This window comes from Equus asinus, chromosome 19, assembly GCF_041296235.1.
Source record: "Equus asinus isolate D_3611 breed Donkey chromosome 19, EquAss-T2T_v2, whole genome shotgun sequence".
NCBI classification, from domain to species: Eukaryota; Metazoa; Chordata; class Mammalia; order Perissodactyla; family Equidae; genus Equus; species Equus asinus.
The window spans coordinates 1,588,839-1,610,190 of record NC_091808.1 but is presented as its reverse complement, the minus strand read 5'-3'; the positions used below and the strand labels follow the sequence as shown (position 1 = coordinate 1,610,190).

Below are 21,352 nucleotides of genomic sequence, written 5' to 3'. Positions count from 1 at the left end.
GTCAGGGGGTGTCCAAGTGGGTGAGGGTCCCAGAAGGGTGGGCCAGTGTGCTCTGTCACATGCACACACACACACACAGATGTGCACACATGGACAGGAAGGGCAAGCTGGACCACTGCTACACAGGACAGATGTGGAGATGCAGCCCCAGACGACAGTGGGGTCCACCAAGGTCACAACTCAGGTTCCAAGCAGAGCTGGAACCAGAACCTGGGGCTCCGTGGGCCTGTCCTGGTCTTCTCTCCAAGGTCTCATGGGAGTAGTGGGACAGTCAGGGCCCTTGTGAACTGGTGCATGGACCAGAGAGGGAGGAGTGTGGACAGCACAGCATCAGGCAGGTCCAGGGGCTGCTCCCATGTGTGTGTGTGTGTGTGTGCTGAGGGGAGACGGTGACCCCCTTTCCACTGCTGAACAGACCCCCTATCCCCAGACAAGGAATTGTCAAGTGGAGGCGAGGCAAGAATGGGCCTATGATGCCCATGGGGCCCCTAGTCCAGCCAGGCAGAAACTAGGATGCCATTAAAACAGGTGTAAGGCCCACCCTGGAGGCCTGTGGGTGGGGCTCTAGGCAGACAAGGCCAGTGGACTGAATGTGTGCACTAAACCCCAGGTCTGCTGGCCAGTCCTGGCCAGGGCATGGGCCCCAGCAGAGGACAGTGGGGCCCCTGAGGTCTGGATGAAGGAATAGTGGCCCCAAGGGGAGGGTGGGACACCCCTGCCCCAGTTTCTTTGCAGCCCTTGGGTGGGCAGGCAGCAGTGAGGTGCCCGAGTTCTCACCCCAGGTCCAGATAGTGGAGCTGGAGCAGGCCCACACCCTGTGGCTCTGGGAGCCAGTGGCCCGGCACCAGCAAGACCTGGCCGCGGAGGCCGAGCGGCTGCACGGGGCCCAGCTGCAGGCCACACAGGCCCTGGAGTCCCGTGAGCAGATCCACCAGTGGCGGGTGAAGCTGCTGGAGGAGCAGGTGGGGCCGTGACCCCAGCACCCCCACGCGGGAGGGTGGGGAGGACTGGCGTCCTGCGCACCACCCTTCAGGGGCGCCCGCCTGGCCTCAGCCGGAGGTCCTCCAGCAGCCAGATGGCAGCGCTGACGCCCACTGGGATCCAGACCACCTCGGGAGCCCACGCACGCCTATCCTGTCACTCCCACACCTCACTGCGAGGCAGAGTGAGATTCTGGGGCAAGTTGCCACCCTTTCTGTGCCTCCACGGGCCCACCCATACAGAGGGGCGGTAAGGACAGTCCCTGAGTGAGAGTTCGCTGTGGGTGAAGTGTGCAGACACTGCCCACGCACAGCAGTTGTCACAGAGGTGGCTCCTGCGCCTTGTCCTTCAGGTCAGGAGGCGAGAGCAGCATGTGTGGGGACAGGTGGTGACAAAGCACGGCAGAGCCTTGGGCGTAGACCTGCATGGCACCCACACACATGTGCTGCACACACACATGCACACAGACGTGCCTGCTGGGCTCACCTGCAGGCTCCAAGCTGTCAGAGACCTGGGAGCCATCTGGTCAAAACTGTCGTTTTACAGATGAGGAAACCGAGGCCCAGAGAGGTAGTGACTGCCCAGTGTCACCCCCAAGTTAGTGCCCCTGACCTGCCAAGCCACCTTTTGCTCTATTCGTGAGCCAAGGAGCGTTATTTCCTTATGGTTCTGAGTGCATTCATGGCCTGACTGGAAGGGGGTCCGTCCACTGTAGGGTGCAGTTGCTTCAGTCCCTGCGACGCCCGTGGATGGGTGTTCCTGATGACAGCTGGGACTGTGCATTCCCTGTCTGGTGGCTAGCAGGTCTGTTTCTCTGTCTGTCTGTCTGTCTGCCTGGTGTTTCTCTCCTGTGCACACTGCCTCTCCTTGGGACATGGACGGGGGCCTTCCTGTCACAGTGCTCTCCATGCCCACGTGCCTGGGGGGCTTTGGCTATGGGGCCTGCCCACCCCCCTGACCTCCTGCCCTGTCCCCAGGTGGCCAGCCTGAAGGAGCAGCTGGACCAGGAGGTGCAACAGCAGCGACGGCGACAAGCCCGCCTCAGCCAGGCCTCCCAGGCCAAGAAGTGAGGCCTGCTACAGCCCCCGGGCGGCCTGAGTGCTGGGCCAGCAGAACCGCTATTCGGGACACCACTCCTGACGCTGCCCAGAGAGGGGCCGAGCTTGAGGGCTGGATGTGGTGCCAGCAGAGGTGCGAGGGCACAGGGGGCCACTGCCCCCAGCCCACCATGCCTTCCCGGGGGGCCTAGTTCAGCAGGTGCCCCCAATTCCACTGACCACAGAGCTCCTCCCAGCCCTCAGGACCCTGGCCTCTGGCTGGCACTGGGCCTCACTTCAGGTCACTCCTTTCTGAGGCCCCGCTCCTGGCTGCAGGAATCTCCGCAGAGCCTGCATGGGGCCTGGCACTCGGCTGCCACTTCAGACGTGCGGATCTGGCCAGACCCTGGTGGCCAGGCCCCGTGAGGTTGGCTTCCGTGGCCGCAGGCTGCATTCCGTGCCCTCAGCTCTGTAAACACAGGGAAATACGTGGAAAACATTTCCACCGACTGGAGCCAAAAACATAATGTCCTGCAAGGCCCAGCCACCGCATCCCCACGTCCCAAGGCGGCGGAACCTTCCGTATCCAGGAACTGCAGGTCCGTCACGGTGGCAGGTGGCTGGAAATGACTCAGAGTCAAGTCCCCGTGACTCACTGGCCACAAGAGGCATTGGAGTGTAAAGTTAACTTTGTTACAGAACCTCCCACTTTCCCAGCCCATAAACTCTGGGAAAATTCCTGCGGGAATCCGGCCCTGGTTGCTACGGAGACCCAGGCAGCCATCTTGGGCCTGCTGCATGGTTCACCTGTTAGCATTTTTACTCGTTTCCCCCATTAACATGAGTCAGAGTGATTTGTTTTCCTCTCCAAACGGCCTCTTTTGTTTTGTAAGTGGTACATTTACAGTATCTCTGGGGCACCAGCCAGCCCAGTAAATTCCTGCATGCACAGGTGCCACTGTCCCCTGTGAGCTGTGCTCCTCTCTCCAGGAACTCCTGTCACACCCTCGAGAACACGCATGGGGGGCGGGAAGGGCCAAAAGCTCATGGAGCCCACCCCATCACCATCACTGTAAGCTGTTTCCCAAATGTGTGACAGCCATCAGTCTGTCTCAAGATTGATCCAGGACTTAAAATAGGCTGTCCTGTCAGACCCGGCTCTCTGATTTACTAATGGAGTTACCACATGTCGTAAACTGTACAAAAGCAAGGGCTAGAAAGAGGTGGGCAAATAGGCTTCATTCTGCCCGTCAGCTCTGCCTGATTATTGGTGGGTGTGTTGAGAAGGATTCTGAAGTTCAGCTCAAGCTCAGAGGAAAAGAGCAGGACCCATTAGTAATGGATGCTCCAGGCAAAGAGGGCGTTAGTGGTGGTGTACCACTCTGATATTCACCCACCAGTCAGGGCAAATAGCAACCTGGTGGAGGAGAGCAGGCAGGCTCACCCCACTGCTGGAGGATTTCCTGCAAAATGAGGAAGGACAGGGCCTTGAGCAGTAACGTATGGCACTCAGGGCCTGGCATTTAGGGGACATGTCCCTTCCCTTCCTTGCCAACCCACCTGCAGTTCCCCTGTGGAGGACGCCCACCCCCTACCCCTAGCAGAAGGACCTGAGGGATGGAGGGGTGGGGAGGAAGGAACCAGACCTAGAGATTGGCATCTGTGTCAATGCTTTCCTCTCCGCATCCCTGCGGTGCCCATTGGTGTCCCAGGTGTCACACCTTTGGGACTGGAGCTCCCGGCACAGAGAAGTGCTTAATCAGTGCGCATGGATGAAGGAGGAGTACATTTCAGACATGAAAGAGGTCGGGATGACTTCTCACGGTTAAAATGACAGCCGCCCATAATGTGACCAATATACTGGCGACTTCGGAATCCCTCTTGCCCCAGCTGCTCACAGGAGACATTCAAAGTGCCTGTGAGGCCTTGAAGATTTTTCTATTTCAATGATCAGTTCAGTCAATGTAGGAAATGCTGTTTTTACTTATTCAACATAAAGTTGTATACTTAGGAGAAGGAGGGTTTTTCTAATGGAAATAAATCTGCTGTTCCGAGCGTTTCCAGCAGTGAGTGGGTTAGACTCTGGGAGTTTCCGAGGAGCTCCATTCTCACACAGCCCTTTGGGGAGGGCTTACAGGGGAGGAGGAAGCTGGGCCTCCATGAGGCTTTGCTCTAGACCAAGGCCACACAGCCGGTCAGCAGGAGGTCAGAGTCAGGCCCAGGGGCCCCACGCTAGCCTCACCCCACCCCATCTCCCCACCGAGGCTGCAGGCATAGGGTCCTGTTGACTGGAGGACAGAAATGAGCCGGGTGGGCCAGGCAAGGTGAGGCCTGGTGTCCCGGGTCCTGGAGCCCTGCTGGGCATGTCTGTCCTCACACACACTGCCCACCCCACCTCCTGGAGGTGAGGCCAAGGGAGGAGGGGGCTAGAGGAGGGGCCAGTCCAGGTGTGCAGGGCGTAGGGCTGGACTGCTGCCCCGTCCCCTCCCCGGAGTCCAAGGGGAAAGGACTGTGGAAGGTGGCTGCTGCCCAGCTGCCTGCTCTCTGGCACTCAGAAGGCTGGCAGCTGCTTCCTCCCCCACCATGCCACGTGGAGGCCTCTGGCCTGTAAGAGCCCCAGTGGGTCCCAGCCTCGGTTTGGGAGTTGCAGGCCTCGGAGAGGAGTCCCAGTTCCACTCCTTTCCAGCAGGATCCTGGACAGGCTCTCTAGGTCTTGGTTTCCTCATCTGTAAAGAGGGTCATGGTGAGACCATAGAGGGATTGCCCAGCCTGATACCAGACCCATCATGGACATCAGCAAATGGTGGCAGCACCGTCACTCCGTAGCCGCTGTGACTAGGGGACCGCCAGGTCTGGGGCACCGACCTTCCCAGGTGTCAAAGGACAGGCCCTGCAGCCCACAGCAGGGTGGGGGCAAATGCAGGAGGAGGGCTCACTCTCAGGAAGTGCGGGAGAGCCGTGGAGAAAGGGCCATCCCGGGAACACATGGGCCCAGGAGGAAGGCAGTGATGCCCCCAGACGGACCAGGCAGGGGAGGGTGAAGGAGCACCCCAGGGAGACAGGCCCCAGCCCTCCAAGGCTCCCCATTGGCCACAGCTGGAGCAGGAAATGGGCCGCAGGACTGAGGAGGCCAGCTGGCACTGAGGTGATTGCTGTTTGGGCTTCTGAAACATTGTTTTTCTAATAATTGCAAAGGAACATTTTAACAAAGAAATATATAAAGAAGAAAGTCACCACCACCCACAGGCCTCACCTGCAGATCCGAAGGTGAAATCTGAGCATTTCCTCTTTCCAGCTCACATGCTTGTAGATGCTGGGGTTACACGGCATATGGCACTTGGAATGCTCTTTTATAAAAGGTTTAGTTGACGACGTATCATGAGAATTTCCCATGTCATTAAAAATGCCGCAGAAGCATGGTTTTATGGGCTACAGAACCTGCCGGCACAGGGATAGACCCTGGGTCCCCACTGTGCCTTCCACTGCGCTGTCCCTGGGTCATGGAGCACTCTGGAGGTGGCAGTCTTTGCCCTGCACCCTGGGGGTGATGGACGAGGCCTGCGAGAGGCAGGGAGTGTCTCTCATCACCCCGAGGGCAGGGAGAGCCAATCCCTGAGCCCACCTGGAGCCAGCCCATTTATGGCCTCTCCCTACAGAATCTCCAGCTCGAAGTGCTTGCAATTCCTCTCTATTTTTAAAAATAAGACAGCAGTGAACACCCAGGAGGTGAATATTGAACCCCATTCCAATCATTTCCCTAAGATCAATAGCAGAGGTCCCATCATGGGTGTTCAGGTGGGTGGGGGCTCCATGGAGGCTGCGCCCCCTCGCTGCACAAAAGGGGAGGAGCCAGGGTGGGAGGGCTCCGAGGACCCTCCTATGTGAGAGGCTGTGCGCCCTGAGCCAGGCCCTCCATCTCTGCCTCAGTGGCCTGGCTGCAGGAAGGACCCCCTCCAGCCTTACAGTGTAGCAACCAGGTGGGGTGGGCCTCTGTGGGAGCTGGACCCTACCTGCCCCTCTGGGCCCTGTGACCTGCAGTCCTCATTCCCAGAGCAGGTGGGGAGTTTACTGGAGGAGGGGCTTCTGGTTTCACCTACATGGAAGGACCACCTGCTCCCGGGAGATCGATGCTCCATGCCAGCTGCCTCTTGGAGAGAAGGAGAGAAAGTCGGAGGAGTGCAGCCAGCCAGCCCCTGCCACTGGCAGCCCCACCCGGAGCCCCGGCCCAGAGCCCACAGCCCCGCAGGGACCAGCTGACCGGCCAGGTGCGGGCAGGCAGGGGAGCACACTCCACACCTTGCCCAGCTCGGAGCCCTGAGTCCCAGGGCATCCCAAGGTCTGCTCCGGAGCTCCCCCAGCTAAATTGCACATGCACTCAGGCCCTAAATTAACATGTCACAGGCCTGTTGGGGAGGCTCGGGTTTCCTGGCCGCAGAACATGAGCCTGCTTGATAAAATGATTTCAGTTTTGATAAATGTGGACTTTCTGTGGCAGAGACAAAGGCGCCCTTGAGTCCGGAGGGGAACCTAAAACGGTACATTGCTGAAAAGTATTTCCTGATAATATTTTTAGCACCTGAAAAAAAACCATTTTTTTTCTCTTTTTCGCCTGTGGAGTTGGTTGTTTTTTTTTTTTTGAAATGTAATGCCCAGTGGTAGTGGGGCCTCATGTTAACCTCTGGTCTCCCAGGCTGGGCTGCAGATCAGCCCAGGGCGAAGGCCGTGGAAGGTCAGCAAGGCTGGGGCTCCAGGCAAGCATGGCCTCCCCGGGGACCGAGACCAGAGGGTGTGCCTGCAGCTGGCCCAGGCCCAGACCCACGAGCACCGGCCCAAGCATCTCACAAAGCTACCCAGGGGCTGCCTTGAGCAGCTGGGTTGGGACACCCTGTCTAGGCCAAACACTCCCACCGTGTCTGGAGAAACGGTCCTTCACTGGGTGCATCTACTGAGCACCACTGTGTGCCGGGGTCTGTGCTGGGCTCCAGGGCAGCCCTGCTCCCTAGAGGCCCCCAGGTGGACCCAAAACCTAGCCCAGAAATGGGCCTTTACTCAGGTCCCCTGAGTCATGTGCTCGGGAGGGGCCACCGCAGCCTGGGCAGCCTGCTGGGAGGTGGCAAATGCAGGGGGAGGAGGATGGGGAGTCGGGGGCGGGGCAGGAGGTGGGCAGGTGTAGGAGGGTCAGAGGTCGGGCCCCCCCTTTAGCAGGGAAGTTGTGCTCCAGGTCCTGTCACCCCATCAGGGTTGGTGCCATCTGCTCTCTCACCTGAGGAAACAATGAGAGGGCCTTCCAGTGGGCCCCAAACCACCCCAAAGAGGGTAGAGGGCTACCGGGTTTCACAGACAAGAGACAAATTAAAAAGCAGGTTCTGCTGGGCTCTCACAGGGTGACCAGGCTCCCAGCAGCTCTCAAGGCTGCGCTGTGGGGGCTGCATCCTGACCCCACCCAGCCTGTGCCTGTCCAAGGAGACCAGGCTGCTGCATCCCTCCTCTGACCTTGGCCGTGACCTCTGTGCTGCGCCTGGCTCTGCGCTTCCAGATCACCTACCCCGGGGCAGCTGAGCTGGCTGGGTGCCAGGACGGGGTTATAGCAAATTCCCAAGGGCTGTGTGTGTGTGTGTGTGTGTGTGTGTGTGTGTGTGTGTGTAATGTATGAGTGTTGTCTCCACGTGTGAGCACGCGTGTGGGAATGTGTGTCAGAGAATGAGTGTGTCTGAATGTGGGAGGTGCATGTCAGTGTGCATGCCTGTCTGAGAATGAGAGTGGATGTGTGTGTAAGTGAGTGGGAGGCAGTGGGAACTCGCCTTTCTTCTCCAGGTTCCTGCTGAGCCCTGTGAGGTTGGGATTCTGTTCTCAGCACAGCCCGGCATTTAGAGGTCATCTCTGACTTTTTCCCTCCAAAGATGGGAGGACTTGACCTTTCTCAACCTTCATTTCTTGGAACCACAGTTGTCCTGCTGCCTTGGGGGTCTCCAAGCCAGGACCTGGCCCCAGGGCTGGCCCTCCCACAGCTGAGCAGGGTGGGACTAGGGCAAAATTTAAGAAGCGCTTGCTTTCACGGCAGTGCCAGCGCAGGGCCGACCCTGACAGTGGGTGCCTCCTTAAATTCTTCACCTGGCCCTGACACCAGCTTACAGGGTTGTGAACTTGATGGGAGAAAAACCAGCCAGCACAGGATCTGTGTAAACCGGGAAGCCCCAGCGCCATGCACTTACACACAGAAGCCCCATCCACTGTTTCCTAAAAGTCACATTTAGGAGGCCATCCCGGTGGCATAGCAGTTAAGTTCGCGCGCTGTGCTTCGGCGGCCCGGGGTTCGCCAGTTTGGATCCTGGGTTTGGACATGGCACCACTTGTCTAGCCATGCTGTGGCAGGAGTCCTACATATAAAGTAGAGGAAGATGGGCATGGATGTTAGCTCAGGGCCAGTCTTCTTCAGCAAAAAGAGGAGGATTGGCAGCAGATGTTAGCTCACGGCTAATCTTCCTCCAAAAAAAAAGTCACATTTAATGTTCCTGGCTCCAACCGCAAAGCAACGCAAGCTCATTGAAGACGTTTTAGAAAATAGAGAAAAACACAAAGCCAAGTGTAAATACGAGCCACTGTTACTCGTCTGCCTCTTTCTGCTGGTCTTTGAGGGGTGCACCCTTGTCTTCAGGGGCCTCAGGCTTGGCATGCAGCCACGCATCATGCAACACCAGAATTCTGCAAGCAGAAAGGATGCAGGGGACTGAGGGCCCAGGAGTCAGGCCCTGCATTGGGCCTGGGGACCCAGAGGTGGGCCATATGCCAGCCCACTGAGGAGAGACAAACACTCAAAGAGCGACATCCAAAGTCAGTGATCCCAGAAGCAGAAGGGCTGGGATGGCCACAGGCTTGGGACATGGGATCTGAATTGTGGGCACTCCTCCCTACCAGGCATCTATCCACTTGACCCCAGGCCCAGTGGAGCAGCCTTCCCAATGACAGCTGTTTTACCAGGCGTCTCCTGGAGATTCTCTTGCTGTGAGGTCCCCTTGGGGCCCTGAATCCATTGGGAAACCTCCTGGGGATTTCTCCTGATGTGGCCACGCAGGGCAGAAACACCTTGTTTATTGCCCTGAAGTCCCCCAGGCCAAGGGTCATCCTTATACAAAGCCAGATGGGAAGTCTTGCCCCCAGTGGCCGGAAGCAGGTGTCCCCAGGCTCAGGGTCGAGGCTGGAGCATGGGGCTGGCCTCTGGCCATTTCCAGAAGGGTTCATCCAGGCACTGTTCAGCCAGGGTGGCAAACGGACTGACACTCTGGTAAGGGAGCGACCCAAAAGGGCACCCAAGAAGCCCTCCTCAGAGCCCCACATCTCAGGCAAGCCTTAGAGTCTGCCAGAACCGCTCCGGTGGCAAGGCGCCTCTCCTGGGCCCGCCCCAGGCCGGCGGCTGGAGACCCACGCAGGAGGGGACGGCCCCGGGCGGAGGACACGCGCCCGCGAAGCCCACACCTCGCCAATGCCGGGCCAGGGGCGCTCCGAGGGCACCGGGCCGCGGGCTGGGCCTCCCCGCAGGGCCGGTCCCGGCTGCGCCACTAGCGTCCGATCCGGACACGCCGCGCGCACGCCCCGCCCCCTCCCCCGCCCGCGGGCCTGGCGCTTTGGGAGCCGTCGATTTGCATGGCCCCGCCCCGGCCCGCCCCCGCGGGCGGCCCCGCCGGAGATTTAAAGCGCGGCCCGGGGGCGGGGCAGGTCCAAGCGCGGTCCCGCCCTGCGCCTTCTCTGCGGAGCAGCGGCCAGAGCGGCCCGGCCAGCGGCACGGCGCGCGGGCATCGGGCGCGGGGCGCCGAGCCACCCACGGCGTGGCCGCCTTCCCGCACCGCCGCCCGGCCCTGCGGCCACTCCGACCGCGGCCTCACGCCTGCTGCCGGACCGCAAAGCCCCGCTCTGTCCCGCTGCGTGCCCGCTCTGTCCCGGTTCTGTCCCGCTGAGTCCCCGCTCCGTCCCACTCCGACCCGCTGCGTCCCGCTCCGTCCCCGCTCAGTCCCCTATCCGTCCCCCTCTCTGTCCCCGCTCCATCCTCGCTCCGTCCCCCCTCCGTCTCTCCCTCTATCCCCCCACTTTCTCGCTCCGTCCCTCCCTCTGTCCCCCCTCCGTCGCCCCTCAGTCCCCGCCCGCCGACCCCCGCGATGCCGCGCGGCGCCGCCCGGGCGCTGCTCTTGGCGGTGGTCCTGGGGCTCGGGGCGCGCGGGGTGCGCGGCGCGGTGGCGCTTGCCGACTTCTACCCGTTCGGCGCGGAGCGCGGCGACGCTGTCACCCCCAAGCAGGATGACGGCGGCTCGGGTCTGCGGCCGCTGTCCGTGCCCTTCCCGTTCTTCGGTGCCGAGCACTCCGGACTCTACGTGAGTAACCCCAAGCCCGTCGGGAGCGCCGGGGAGGGCGCTGTGCCCCGGCGCTGCCCGCCGCCCCGACTCCCGCCGCCGCCGCCAGCAACTTGGCACCGCGGCGGCCAGAGGTGGAATGAGGACAGCGCTTCCTCCCTCCGGCGGCCAAGGCCGGACAGCGGCCCGCGGGAGAGGCGGGCGGGGTGGTGGGGGTGCGAGCTGCAGCCTGGCCACCCTGGCGAGTGGAGCGCGGCCCGCCCCTGCCCAGGCCCCTGCCCCTGCCTGACCCGCATGGAGCTTGGGCAGCGCGAGCGCGTCTGCTGGCGACTGGTCCCCAGCGCGGCGGGAGGAGCCCTGGCCCCGTCCTGGTTCTTTCACAGACAGCAATGTGGCAGCAGGCACGTGCTTTCTGGAGCCTCAGTTTCCCAATGGGGCACCTGGCCCTTTCAGTTCCACCGCTGGCCTGCCAAGGTTTCAGCCCCTCCTGGGACAACTTTGGCTATGCCCTCAGGTGGCATCTGAGGTCCAGTGCCAGGAAGCTGGGACCCCTGCCCCAGTGTGCAGGGCAGAGCCTGCTTCTCAGCAGACCCCCCCCCCCACCCCCCCAGGTAGGGCAGCAGCTGGGCGGTGTGGGCACTCAGCAGGTTTGTCCTTACTGCCTTTCGCTCCCTCTCTCCCTCCCCTCCTGAGTCTAGGAGTTTGCCACTCAGGCCCACACCTTCCAAGCAGGGCTCCCAGAGGGAGCTCTGGGGCTGGGACTCAGGAGGGCAGGAACGGCTCAGCCAGGCTGAAGCAAAGCCTGAGCACCAGTTCCATCCCCGCCGCTCCCTGAGCCAGTCATTCGTGGACCACTGAGGGAATGAAATGTTGCACCTCATCACTGCATCGAGCATTTACTGTGTGTGCAGGGCTGTGCACTGGCACCCCATGGTCCCCTGAATGGCAGCTAGAAAAGCGCTGGGCCAGCCCGATGTACTGTTACCTCCAACACCATCGCTCAGCCCTGACCTCTTGGCATGTTCATCACCATCACCACTACCTCCACCATCTGCTCTACCACCTCTATCATCAACCCCACCATCAGTCTCATCACTAGTACCACCACCTCCACCATCCACCCTGCCATCAACCCACCATCAGCACCATCATCTGCACTGCCAACTCCTCCATCAGCACTGTCATCTCCTCCATCAGCACCTCTTTCTCCCCCAACATCAGCATCTCTCCCACCACTACCAACATCATCCCCACCATCTTCAACACCACCTCCATCATCATCCACATCTTTTGCATTATTATCATCATCTTTACCTACCACTATCCATGTGGCGTCCACCACCACCTCCACCACCATAGCCACCAACATCATTTGCTCCCTCCACCGCTATGACCACTCCACAGCCTGGCAGCTGCTTTTCCCCAAACTGGTGCAGGAAAGCCTCCTCACCTTGCTGGCTGCATTTGGTGATGTGACAGTGGTGAGAGGAGGTAGCCATTCTCTCTGTAGATGCCACCCCGCTGAAAGTCCCTCTGGGCCAGGACTTGGACAGAGGGGCAGGATTGACTTGTAGAAGTATGGCGTGGGCAGGGCAGAGCTGTGCTCAGGGTCTATGGGAGCCTGAGGAGGCCCACACATCTTAGAAATGGGAAAACTCATGCTGGCGCCATCTTTACAGAACACTGTCAAAACGTTCCTTAAGCATTTGGGCCAGGTTCAACTTTCCCACTCAAAGTCACAGGTGAAAATATTATTAAAACGTTTGACCCTCTTAATAGCCTCACCAAAAACATCTACCCTTGCCAAGACAACTGGGAGAAATGGTTCTAAAGTGGAAAGATCTGCTAGCAAAACAAATGGTTTCATCAGAAACGAACATTCTGGCTGCTAACAAAACACCTATCTCCATAAGAGCTTTTTCCTGAAACAAAGATATTATTTGAAAAACACTTGCCCGTGTGGACATAGTGAGCCCACTTCACCTTCTCTTTACTCTGTGAGAAAGAGAATGGAATTCTTGAGAGAGCAGTGCCCAGGACACCTTGCTTGAAATACCATGAGGGCTCTGTGGTGGGGAGGCAGCAGGGAGGTGGGGCAGGAGGCACATCAGAATTAAAGCCAAAGGAGAGAAGTGAAGGCATTTATTCTATTTACCCTGAAGCAAGTTTATATGACTGGGTGCCTCCCATGCCCACCCAGGCCAAGAGGACACTTCCCTGCATGCCCCTGGCCTCTGACCCTTGTCCAGCTGGGCACCATGTCAGCCAGCCCTGAGCCCAGGCACCTGTGTCCTGCAGAGTGAGAACCCTACATGGGCCGCCCCACCCCCGACCCCGCTGGCGTTCACCCCTCAGTCCCCTGCCCATTGCTTGGCAAAGAGCAGGCTTGTTGAGTGAATGAATGAATGGATGGGTGGATGGATGAATGAATGCCTCAGCCCTCTGACACTTCCCACACATCACACATGAAAATTAGAAGTGACTCTGCATGAAGATCAGAAACAGCATGCAGACTACAGCCCGAGCAAGGACTCAGTCCTGAGGTGCACAGGGTGGCCCCCCTTTCTGGAAGGCACCCATCATTCTGCTTCTTTCTCATGTCAGAGCAGCTGTATGTGGTAAACTGTAAGGCTCTGAGAACTGTCGAGAGTCCGTTTTATTGCTAAGGTTCTAAACACAACCCAGGCCAGTGCTGCTGGTGGGTGTGGAGCCTGCACCAACCCTGCTGAGTGGGAACTTTCCTGCTGAGAGCTGGACAACAGCTCATGGGTGAAGATAGCAGCCATGCTGTGGCCTGCGGGACAGGCCCAGGTGGAGCATCTGCTTGGGGCAGGCATGGGGGCTGAAAGGCAGTGAGCCTGGCTAGTGGTGGTGAAGGTTCCTGTTTCCCCGCAGAAGCCCCCGAGTGCCCCCCACGAAGGGTGGGATCTTAGGGCCACAAAGGAAGATCTTGGTCTATTTGGCATCAGGAGCCCCAGGTGGTGGCCTCGGGCAACCTGTCACCTCTCAGCCTCTCTTCCTTCATGAGGGAAAGGAAGTACCAGGCGGGCGATGTCTGTGAAGATGCCAGGCACCTTGTAAGGGACCCACAAGTCTGTTATGGGGGTGCAATGGCTGGGCTGTGGGTGTGGAGCCTGCCAGTGGTATCTCCAAGGCTGAGCTGCTAGGGGTGGTGCACAGGATGGTGCCTTCCAAGGGTCCCCTCCACACATCCCCCAAGGGCTTCCTCCAGTCCCTGCTGGCCTCTCACCCGCAGTGCTGTGACCTGCCTTGACCTTCCTTGTCTTTTGGAACACCATGGGCCCCATCCCAGAATGTAGAGCCCTGAGTGGGAGATGGGGAGAATTTGAAGGTGGGGCAGGCAGGGGCCCCTGCGGAGCCTGAGGGAAGGGGGAGTGTTGACAGTTGCTTTGACCCGAGCTCCGGCCAGCAGCACCTCACCCTCATGCTCCACACCAAGGCTCAGCTGCACACCCCATGTCTGCCCGCCCTGTGGCCTCCCTACCCTGAGGGCACAGGCCCCACCCTGCCTCTCCCATCACCCACCCAAGGGAGCTCTGCAGGCTGCCTGTGACCTGTGGCTAGTCATTTCCTCCACCAGCCTCAGTTTCCCGATCTGTGCAACAGAGCTCCCCCATCTGAGTATGCCCATGACAGATGTCCAACCTTCACTGTCACAGCTGTCTGGTCACCAGCTCCAAGCCATCTGCAAAACCTGCCCTGACCCACAAGAACAAACCCAGTGAGCTGGAGGCAAGTCTGGCAACAGAGCTCTGCTTTTTTCTGAATTCTCAAAACACCAGGGGAAACGCACGAACCCCATGGCTGGGAGGAGAGGCCACAACCCCCCAGGGCAGACAGCGTCCTGGGCTGCTCCTCTGCAGCCCCTGTCCACCAAGGCCCCAGGCTAGGGGCTGGCCCTTCTTGATGCTCCCTTCCTGCCAGCACATGGGGAGGAGGGAGAGCAGGAGGACGGGAATCCAGGAGGTGTTACAGGGCAGGGGGTCGAGGGAGGGTGCTGCGGTGATCTGGCTCAGGTTAAAGTTCATCTCTAACATCACTGTCCACCAGCAAGTAGAACGTTAGAACCTTCCAACTGTATCCGTCCATCTCCCCTCTGGCCTTCGTGCTGTTGTTGTCACATGCTTTACTTTTACACACGTTATAAACCCTCTGTTATTATTTTAGTTTTAAACAGTCAACTATCATTTAAAGAGATTAAAAATTAGAAAAGTCTTCTAGATTTACCCACATATTTACCACTTCCCAGTCTTCTTCATTCCTCTGTGTAGATCTAAATTTCCAGTGGATATCATTTTCTTTTTGCATGAAAAACTTCCTTTAGCATTTCTTGTAGTGCAGGCCTGCTGGGGATAAATTCTCTCTGTTTTTTAATCTGAAAATTTCTTTACACTCATGCATGACAATGAAGGGGATAGGGTCTGAGAAATGCGTCGTTAGGCAATTTCCTCATTGTGTGAACATCACAGAGTGTCCTTACACAAACCTACATGGTACAGCCTGCTGCACACCCAGGCCACATGGTACTGATCTTATGGGACCAGCGTCATTTACGCGGTTTGTCACTGACCAAAATGTCGTTATGCAGCTCATGACTGTGTTTACCTTCATTTTTGAAAGCTATTTCTGCTGGGTGGTTGTAGAATTCTAGGTTGACTTCCTTTTCTTTCATTTCTTTGAAGATGTTCTTCCATTGTCTCTGGCTTGCATAGTTCCAAATGAGAAGTCTGCTGTCATTCTCTGTTCCCTTGTGTATAATTTGTCTTTTTATCTCTAACTGCTTTCAGGATTTTCTTTTTACCACTGCTTTCCAGCAATTTGATTATTAGATATATTGGTGTGGGGGGGGTTATGTTTCTTCTGCTTGGAGTTCATTAAGACTCATGATTTGTGGGCACATAGTTTTCATGAAATTTGAAAACAATCTCAGCCGTCTTCAAATATTTTTCCCCTCCTCCTTTCTCCCCTCTTATTCAGAGGCTCAAATTGAATGTATATTAAACTGCTTGCTATTGTCTCAGAGCTCATTGAAGCTTTGTTCATTTTTTGTTGTCTTTTTTCTTTCTGTCCTTCATTTTGATCATTTCTATTGTTATGTCTTCAAGCTCACTAATTTTTTCTTCTGCAGTGTCTAACCTGCCATTAATCCCATGCAGTATATTTTCATTTCAGATCTTTATTTTGTGTTTATGGATGTTCTGTTTGATCTTTTCTGCATCTTTCATTTCTCTCGTTATGTTGATGTTTTCTTTTATACCCTGGGCATACTTTTAATCTTTCTAATAGTCACTTTAAGGTTCTTATGTACTAATTTTAGCAAGTAAAATTTAAATACAATACTTTGTATACTTGCTATCTAGCTTTGTTTTTTGGTGGTATGTGCTAGCAATTCTGAAACTTTTGAGAAGATGAGTAAATATATTGAGAATAATAGGAGCCTCAGTGAAGATGGGAGTTGCAAATACAGAAAGGAAGGAACATAAAGTGAAAGCTGTGGTTTTGTGTTTGGGTTAGAATTGGCCATATCAGTATAACTCATGCTACATATGTTAACATATTATGATAGATGGATATAGACATAGGTATGTGTATATGTGTACATGTGCGTATTCATACACTCATATTTCCGAGCTCTGTCCACTAAGAGGAATGGAAGCAATGACACTTCAGTAGCAATGAGCACTCCTAGTGCTCAGATCTTGGTTTCTAAACATTAATCTCCTCTAAAAGGAACCTGGCTCTTTGGAGATTATATAGCCATGGCAGGAAAAGTACAAAATGAGCCTGGAAAATCTTGTTGTCTCAGAAAGTCAGGAAGTGCTCAAAGAATGATTGGGATGTGTCAAAAGGACAGAGGTTGGGGCCAGACCAGTAGTGTAGTGGTTAAGTTTGCACGCTCTGCCTCAGTGGCCCAGGGTTCACAGGTTCAGATCCTGGGCACGAACCCACACACCACTCATCAAGCCATGCTGTGGTGGAGTCCCACATACAAAATAGAGGAAGATTGGCATAGATGTTAACTCAGGGACAATCTTCCTCAAGCAAAAAGAGGAAGATTGGAAACAGATGTTAGCTCAGGGCCAATGTTCCTCACCAAAAAAAAGAAAGAAAGGACAGAGGCTTTCTGAAAGGGGCTCTCATTGGCCACATCTGGGAAAGTGTGAGCATTAAAATAATGACAGTAATATATTTTAACCCATTAAATAAAGGGGGAACCAGTGAGCTCACACTGATATAAATAAATAAATGATTCATTCTATAAATGGGGGTGAAAGTAGTACTGATAGCAATGCATCAATGTTAAGTTTCCTGACCTGGGTAACTGTTTGCTTACATAAGAGAATGTCCATGTTCATGGGAAATACACACTGAAGAGTTTAGAGGGTAAAGGGTCATCATGTCTGAAATCTACTCACAAATGGTTCAGGAAACATTCTATTTATCTAGAAAGAGAAAGAATGATAAAGCAAATGGGGCAGAATCCTAGCAGTTGGTGAATGTGGATAAAGAGTACAAGGGAGTTCCTTGCAATACTCTTGCACTTTTTCCATGTGTTTGACATTACATCAAAACACAGTTACCCTGGCAAATGCCATCTGGTGGGAACCCCCTCATGTCTGTGCTGCCCCAGAGTGCACACCTGGCCATCCTCACTGGGAGGGGAGCCGGCCAGCTGGGAATGACCCAGGCGTCCCTGTGCCTCAGCTCTTGGTGAGTCTATGAAGCTAGAACTTCTTAGCTAGAAGTGACCAGCTTGACAAACTGTGTCCTCCCAGACAACTCACCATCCACTCACCACTGACTCATTCCCTGATTCGCTCATTCATTCATTCATTCCAAGCCTCGGCTGAGCCCTTGCTCCGAGTCAAGGAGTAAAGACACCAGAGCAGCAGTGTTCCTTTTTAGTATTACGACCATTTTTGTCTGTTCTGTTCACTGTGCTGTCCCAGCTTCTGGAAGACAAGGTGATCATTGGAATGATACTCCCATAATTCCACCATCCAGAAAGAAGCACTTTTAACATTTTGGTGAAATTCTTTCTGATCTGCTTTCAAACATATTCAGGGTCCCACAAAACAAACTTGGGGTTTCCATTTCATACAAGTTTCTATTTTGCATATTTCTTTCAACGTTATACCATGAGCATTTTTCCCATGCCTTAAATTTGCTGCAAAAACATGCTTTTTGGTGCAGTATAATATTCCATCCTGTGGCTATACCATTTATATATAATGGTTTTAACCAATCACTAGTTGTTGACTATGTGGGTGTTTTCAGTGTGTCCCATGATTCTCTGGTGCACATCCACCCTATCCACTCCTTTATTCTGGCATTAGCCAAATGTTCCTGGTGCCTGTCCAGGGCCCCACCTGCAAAGCGCTGTTCCTCCCGAGGGCACTCAGCAGCCTGACCTCCTGCTCATGGGTGACACTGGACACTCCTCACCCTGTAAGCTCAAGTCTCCCCTGCCTCCCGTTACAGGTACAGGACTGGCCAGGAGAAGCCATCCCCACAGGGCCCCAGCCACAGGCACTCGTCTGACCCTTGGGCTTCCCCATGCCTCCTCGACAGAGGGCCCAGCCTCAGAGCCTCAACATCCATAAACAGGTTCTTTACAAAGCGGGAAGTCCTTCATTAAACACCTACTCTGTGTGCAGCCACTGCACGGCTCCCCGGCCCTAGGACTCAGCATGTGCAGAAGTCTGAGCTCTTCAGATTGAGTCCAGGGTAGGAGGAGTGGGAACAGGACAGTGTCCAGGCACGGGTCCCTGACCCCAAACCCTCCACACAATGGGGCAGCCCGGGACCACACTGTCCTCCAGGCTGGTTCAGGGCCAGACACAGTCCCTCAGGCCCTGGAACACATTCTGCAGCAAACATTTCCTGCTGCTCTGGGCAGAGGGGGCATCAGGCACAGGCAGCCTCGGAGGCTTACTGGAGTTGCGGCTGTGGTCTCGGAGGAGTGACCACTGTCCCCAGAAGTGAGACTGGCAGGGTAGGAGTCCCAGGTGTGTGTGGGGAGATGCAGGTTGGCCAAAAGGAGGCCCTCTGTCTGAGGTATGGACCGGGCTGAGGGCAGGCAAGGTCTAAAGAGAGACTAGGGGGCAGCAGCTCAGGCTGGTGATGGATGTGGAGGGAGGGCATGGATGCCGGGCAATGTGGGACTGCTGCCCACAGGCGGGGCATGTCCAGGGGCCTCTGGGGAATTGGGCTCTGGCCCTGGAGGGGCACCCAGCCAAGGTGTACCAGAGGTGAGGATGGGAGGAGGCTTCTCCAGGGAGGGGGAGGCAGGAGCGGCCATCTACACAAGGAAGGAGGGGGGCCAGTGGAGGAGGACAGCAGGAGGGACAGGACATGGGAGGGACAGGTGCTCGGACACCCCAGAGAGGCAGCCCCTGCTGGAGGGGCTCAAGGGCCTGGGCTCAGGGCCACAGGCTGTGCCAAGAGGCCCTGCAGGAGACCAAAGGGTGGCCACAGGGAGGTTCTGGACACTGGACAGCAGGAAAGAGAGGACATAGCAGGAAGCTCAGCCCGGGGCCCACAGGCCAGGAGGGCTCAGCCTGGGAGGGAAGGACGGGCTGATCCTCTGACACAAAGCTTCTGCTTTCCCACCCTCCAGGGAATCCCTCCTTCTCCACCCCCACACGGGGCGCTGAATCCAGCTCAGCTGCTCCTTTGCAGGACGGCAGCCCTGGCTGGCCCTGGCAGGAGCTGCCTCCCCCGTCCTCTCTTGCCCTCCTGCAACCTTGCGTGCTGTTCCCTGGGTGCTCAGCCAAGGGCCAGACTCCCTCCTTTGCAGCTGGGCATGCAGGGGACTCTAGGTCTCCAGGGCTCAGACCCTGGCTGGCTGGCTCGGGGGCCCCAGGGGCCCTGCCCTCGCTGCCCTGCCAGCAGGACTCCAGCCCCCAACTGTGCTTGTGGGAGGAATTCTAATTACCCAGAAAGCTGCCAGGAAATAAAAGACATGCCTACATTTTTCAAAACAAGCTTATAAAAGGCCTCAGGGGCTTTATTGTTTTATTTTGGCAGAAAAGTCAAAGCAGGAACCAGGACCCCGCCCTTTTGATCTGATGTTTGCAGAGCTGGGGTGCTACGGCCGCACGCGGGGGTCCTGGCTCCCCTCCAGACCCTCCCGCCCTGGTCAGAGAAGCCCTCTGCCCAGCAAGGGTGGTACCAGTGAGCCCTCAGCTCCCCAGCTCAGGGACCAGCCAGTCACACGTCACATGCTTTTGGCTGGAAGTCACCTCTGAGAGACTCTCCAGGACATTTCCGCTCTTTCCTGGTTTTATCCAAGTCGGAAATGCCACCAGCACAGTCTCTCTGTGCTTTCTCCTGAACCAGCAGAGGGCCAGCCCCAACCTGCAGGAAAGGCGTGGGTGCCCCCTGGCCAGCCCCTTCCTAGTCACACATGCCCCTGCCCCGAGTCAAGGACAAACTCCTCCAGGCCCCGCAGGCCCCCTCGGAGTTCACAAAGTCATGGCAGCTTCCTGTTGCATATGGCCTTGGGGCTGCCTCAAGGGAAGGGCCCAGGCAGCTGACCAGTGTCTCCCCCACCAAGATCCTCAGCCTGCTTGGAGGGGACGGGAACACCCCACACCATTGACCACAGGCCCCCTACACCTCACCTGGGAGAGGAGGGTGCACCTGCTGGCCCCCCCACCTCCATCCCCCCTCACTCAGCTCAGTCCAACACACGGACTTCACCAGGCAGCCTATGTGCAAGTCCTGCCCTGGTCTGTGACACCCTGTGGCAGGTGCTTGGACACCCAGAGAGGCAACCCCTATTGTGGGAGTGGAGAGTGACTCCAGAACTGACCCCAAGGCCTGGGCTTGGGGAGACCCAATGGTGGCCCCGGGGAAGCCCTGGACAGCGGGATCCGCAGGCGGAGGCTGGGGAGAGACTCTGGGCTGCTAGGCACAAGGCCCTGTGGCTCAGTAACAAGCACGTCCTCCTCCCTTCCTGCTCCCGGGTCGCGCTGCATTTCTCTGAGGTCACTCAGGGGCCTCATGGCCAGCTGGTGCGGGGCAGCATGTCCCCGGCCCTGGACCCCAGCAAACACCCCCCACGCCTATGGTCAGGTTTCTGAGAAGTCAGTGGCTGAATAGCATGCTGTTGGGTCCCCACTTCTGAAAGTCAAGGATAGGGATTAAATCTCGTTACCCATTTAAGAACATGTGTTAAGGGGTGAGGAGGCACCGGCAAGAGATCAGGTCTCATCCTTTCTCCTTGTTCCCCGTGTGTGTATTTCATGTTTTACAAAGTGCTCTTGGAGGTAGAAAAAAATAATAAGATTGATCCTCTGCGGAAGGAGTGTCTGCCCATACCTGAGGGGGAGAGGGACACCGGTGCCAGGTGGAGAGGGGCGGCCACCTCAACCCCCAGCTCCCTGCCCTGGCAGCCCTCTGGTCCCCTTGTCCTCCTGCCCCACCCATCCCCAGATGTTCTCCTCTGGATAAAGGAAGTCCGAGGACGTTGCTGTCCAGGTGAGAGCGGCTGCCAGCAGCCTGCTTGCCCAGCGCCTGGCCCCCGCCTTCTCTGCTATGGTCTGGCCCTGCCCTGCCCTGGCAGGGGAACAGGGCCGGCTTGTTCTGCCTCCTTCCTGGACCCCCCGGCTCCGGGCCCACACCCCCGTGGGGGAGGGCAGCAGCAGACTGGGGTGGGGGCAGCGAGGAGAGCCGGACGAGGCCAAGTGCTGGCGGGCAGGCGGCAGGCAGGCCAGGGGCCTCTGCACACAGCACACGCACCTGAGAGGTGGACTTGCACTTCAAAGGCAGGAAGGAAACCTCTGCGGTCTGTGTGGAGGAGCCACTGTGGGGAGCAGCGGGCCAGCGGAGGAAGAGGGCGTGCAGCGAGGGGCAGCACAGGCAGGTCCCACCCAGCAGGTGGCCCTGGCCGCCTGCAGCTCCAGCCCAGCACCAGTGCCCCCACTCCTGCCCCTGCCCCTCCTGACACTGCTGCCCCTCCCGTCC

At 57.1% G+C, this 21,352-nt stretch overlaps 2 protein-coding genes across 15 annotated transcripts in view; both read left to right on the top strand.

Annotated features, from left to right (window-relative positions):
• CROCC2 (ciliary rootlet coiled-coil, rootletin family member 2) overlaps nt 1-5,279 on the top strand; it is a 77,418-nt gene extending 72,139 nt beyond the window's left edge. For both annotated transcript variants that reach the window (XM_070489171.1, XM_070489172.1), the window contains exon 30: nt 1,959-5,279. In XM_070489171.1, the coding sequence (XP_070345272.1) occupies nt 1,959-2,051 (93 nt within the window). In that variant the 3' untranslated portion in view covers nt 2,052-5,279. The remainder of the gene's footprint in view (nt 1-1,958) is intronic.
• Nucleotides 5,280-9,732: 4,453 nt separating this feature from the next.
• SNED1 (sushi, nidogen and EGF like domains 1) overlaps nt 9,733-21,352 on the top strand; it is an 80,228-nt gene continuing 68,608 nt past the window's right edge. For 10 of the 13 annotated variants that reach the window (XM_070489182.1, XM_070489187.1, XM_070489181.1 and 7 more), the window contains exon 1: nt 9,734-10,381. In XM_070489182.1, coding sequence (XP_070345283.1) covers nt 10,169-10,381 — 213 coding nt within the window. In that variant the 5' untranslated portion in view covers nt 9,734-10,168. Of the gene's footprint in view, nt 10,382-21,352 lie in introns of all 13 variants that reach the window. The other 3 variants (XM_070489186.1, XM_070489185.1, XM_070489184.1) reach the window with 1 other exon arrangement.